This window comes from Trypanosoma theileri (genome assembly GCF_002087225.1).
Source record: "Trypanosoma theileri isolate Edinburgh chromosome Unknown TM35_Tth_112_V1, whole genome shotgun sequence".
In the NCBI taxonomy this organism is placed as follows: Eukaryota; Euglenozoa; class Kinetoplastea; order Trypanosomatida; family Trypanosomatidae; genus Trypanosoma; species Trypanosoma theileri.
Genome location: NW_021639954.1, coordinates 21,765 through 24,005, shown reverse-complemented (window position 1 = coordinate 24,005; position 2,241 = coordinate 21,765). Strand labels below are relative to the sequence as shown.

The 2,241-nt window shown below is 42.4% G+C and overlaps 2 protein-coding genes across 2 annotated transcripts; both read left to right on the top strand.

The window, feature by feature from the left end:
- Window positions 1-690, top strand: TM35_001121100 (uncharacterized protein; the record flags this gene model as incomplete). The annotated part of the gene is made up of 1 exon (XM_029031727.1): window positions 1-690. A coding segment is annotated over one exon (690 nt), but the record flags the coding sequence as incomplete, so codon positions are not given.
- Window positions 691-1,396: 706 nt separating this feature from the next.
- Window positions 1,397-2,239, top strand: TM35_001121090 (uncharacterized protein; the record flags this gene model as incomplete). Its single annotated transcript, XM_029031726.1, has 1 exon — window positions 1,397-2,239. A coding segment is annotated over one exon (843 nt), but the record flags the coding sequence as incomplete, so codon positions are not given.
- Window positions 2,240-2,241: the final 2 nt, after the last annotated feature.

Here is a 2,241-nt window from a genome sequence, read left to right as displayed (position 1 = left end):
AGGAATAAGATTTTGCAATTGAAGGATGAATGTATTGCTGCTGCAAAAAATGCCACTGACTTAACCAGAGAAGCCAAAGAGTTCGTCGCGAAAATCAATGAGTTCGTCAAAGCAGCGGAGACTAATCCATCTGATGGGGAGGCTGAGATGGTGAAAGGTGTTGAACTTCTCGAGAAAGTAAAGAAGGCCGCCGCCGTTGCAGAAAATACTGCACGGTTAACTAAAGAAGCAACAAAACTTCCGATATTTCAATATGGAGTGACGGCTCGGGAACTATTAGTTGATTTTAGGTACTCATATGACGAGATGAACAAATCCACGACAGAACAAGTTGATGACACTGAGAAACCGAAACTCAAGGAGCTTCACGAAAAGGTAGAAACTGCATTCCCTTACAGAAACGAAACGGCTCTGGCAGAAATCTCGTTAGGTGCCCTCGTCGCCGTAGAAGATGCTCAAGAGGCGGCAAAGAAGACTGAACCTACAGTGGAGCCTGCGAAAGAAGCTGTTACCCTTTTAAAGGAGGCCTTAAAGAAACTCGAGGAGGTGATTACTGCTGCGAAGGAAATAAAGGAAAAAATAACACCAGAGGAAAAGAAAGGATCACCGAATAACACAGAGGATAACAGTGACCTCAGCGACTCTACTTCTACCCACCAACCATCTCCTGTACCCATACCCGACACATAGATCACCTCTATTGCCCCCACAGTACAGAACAAACCCATTGTTGACAGCAGCAGTGTCAGTTCTGTGTGGATGCGCACTGCAGCACCGCTATTGATTGTGGCTGTGTTGGTCTCCGTTACCCTGTACTGAACGGTGGGACTCACTTGAGGACAAATAATAATAATGGTTAATACCAACATAATCATAATTGCGTACATCCCCCATGGGTGAATAAACTAATAATCTGTTTATCAGCTTTCTCTTTTTAATTGGAATTTCTTTTCTTTTACTTTTATGTGTGTGTGTGTGTTCTTTTTCTAATAATTCCATTACTTGCTTTTCCCGTTGTGTGTGTGTGCAGAAAACTGGGCTGTTCTGCTCACTGACGGTATACATTTATTCTAAATATAGACATGCGTATGTGTGTGTGCAGCATTTAATATACATAAAGTAGAGCCATGGAGTATTGTGTGTGTGTGTGTGTGTTTGGCTCTCTCTTATTTCGGTATTGTGTGGTGTTTTCTTTTTCTATTAATGGATACTTATTATTATCATGCAATGGGTATAATCCTTTTTCTTGCTTTACTGTGCAGTTGCTGCTTCTCTCTTTTCCACTGTCAGTTTTTGTTGTATTGTTGTATGTTTGTTTGTTTCTATCATTATTATTTCCTTTTTTCTTCATTGTATCAGTCTTTTGAAGTGATCAACAACACTGACAAAGGCTGTAATGGTGAGGTGTTATCTGCTCTGTTTATTAACTCTTGCACTCTGTTATGCTTGTGGGTTAGTATGGGCTGATAGTCCTAAAGCTTCTGAGTCCAGTAATTGTGTTACGATTGTTGGTGTTCCTCCTTTTGTTAAGACTGTTTCTTGCGAAGAGGCCCGTATTGCTATTAAGGCTGCTGAACCCACTTTACGGCGTTCACCCAAACAAGCTAACATTACACATGGTGATCCTGGTGTACAAGGAGGTAAACATGTCACTACGAATTCGCATCAAGAGCAAGAAGTATCCCAAAGTGATTACACAAAGGTAACAGGTGATTCTGAAAATAAAGGTAGAACAGGAACTCAGGTTGTTGAGCAAACCTTAAAAGCAGAAGGTACCCAATCAGGTACTCTGGGACAAAATAACCCTCTTAGTTCCCCTGAGTCTGCAGAAGGACGGATTGCAAAACCAACAGAAGGGCATCCCCCTCCACCTTCTCCTGTTTCTGATAGACAACAGTCAGGTGATGGTTTATCTGAATCAACACAAGCAAGTGGAGAGAACCCAATAGTCTCAGCATCTGCACCTAATGGTGGCGACCATAGGAGTCCACATGAGAACACATCACCACTGCAAGAACAAGAAGAAGAAGAAGGTGCAACCTCTCAGGATTCACAAGCTACAACCAACACTGATGAGTCACACAGGGCAGGGAACAAACAGTCAACAACGACCTCTGACAATACCAATATACCGAACAATGAGGAGGAATCAACTTCAACCACCACCACCACAACAACAACAACATTTCCTCCTGAACTCACAAACAACAAGAAGGGTGATGCAGACAGCAGCAGCAGTAT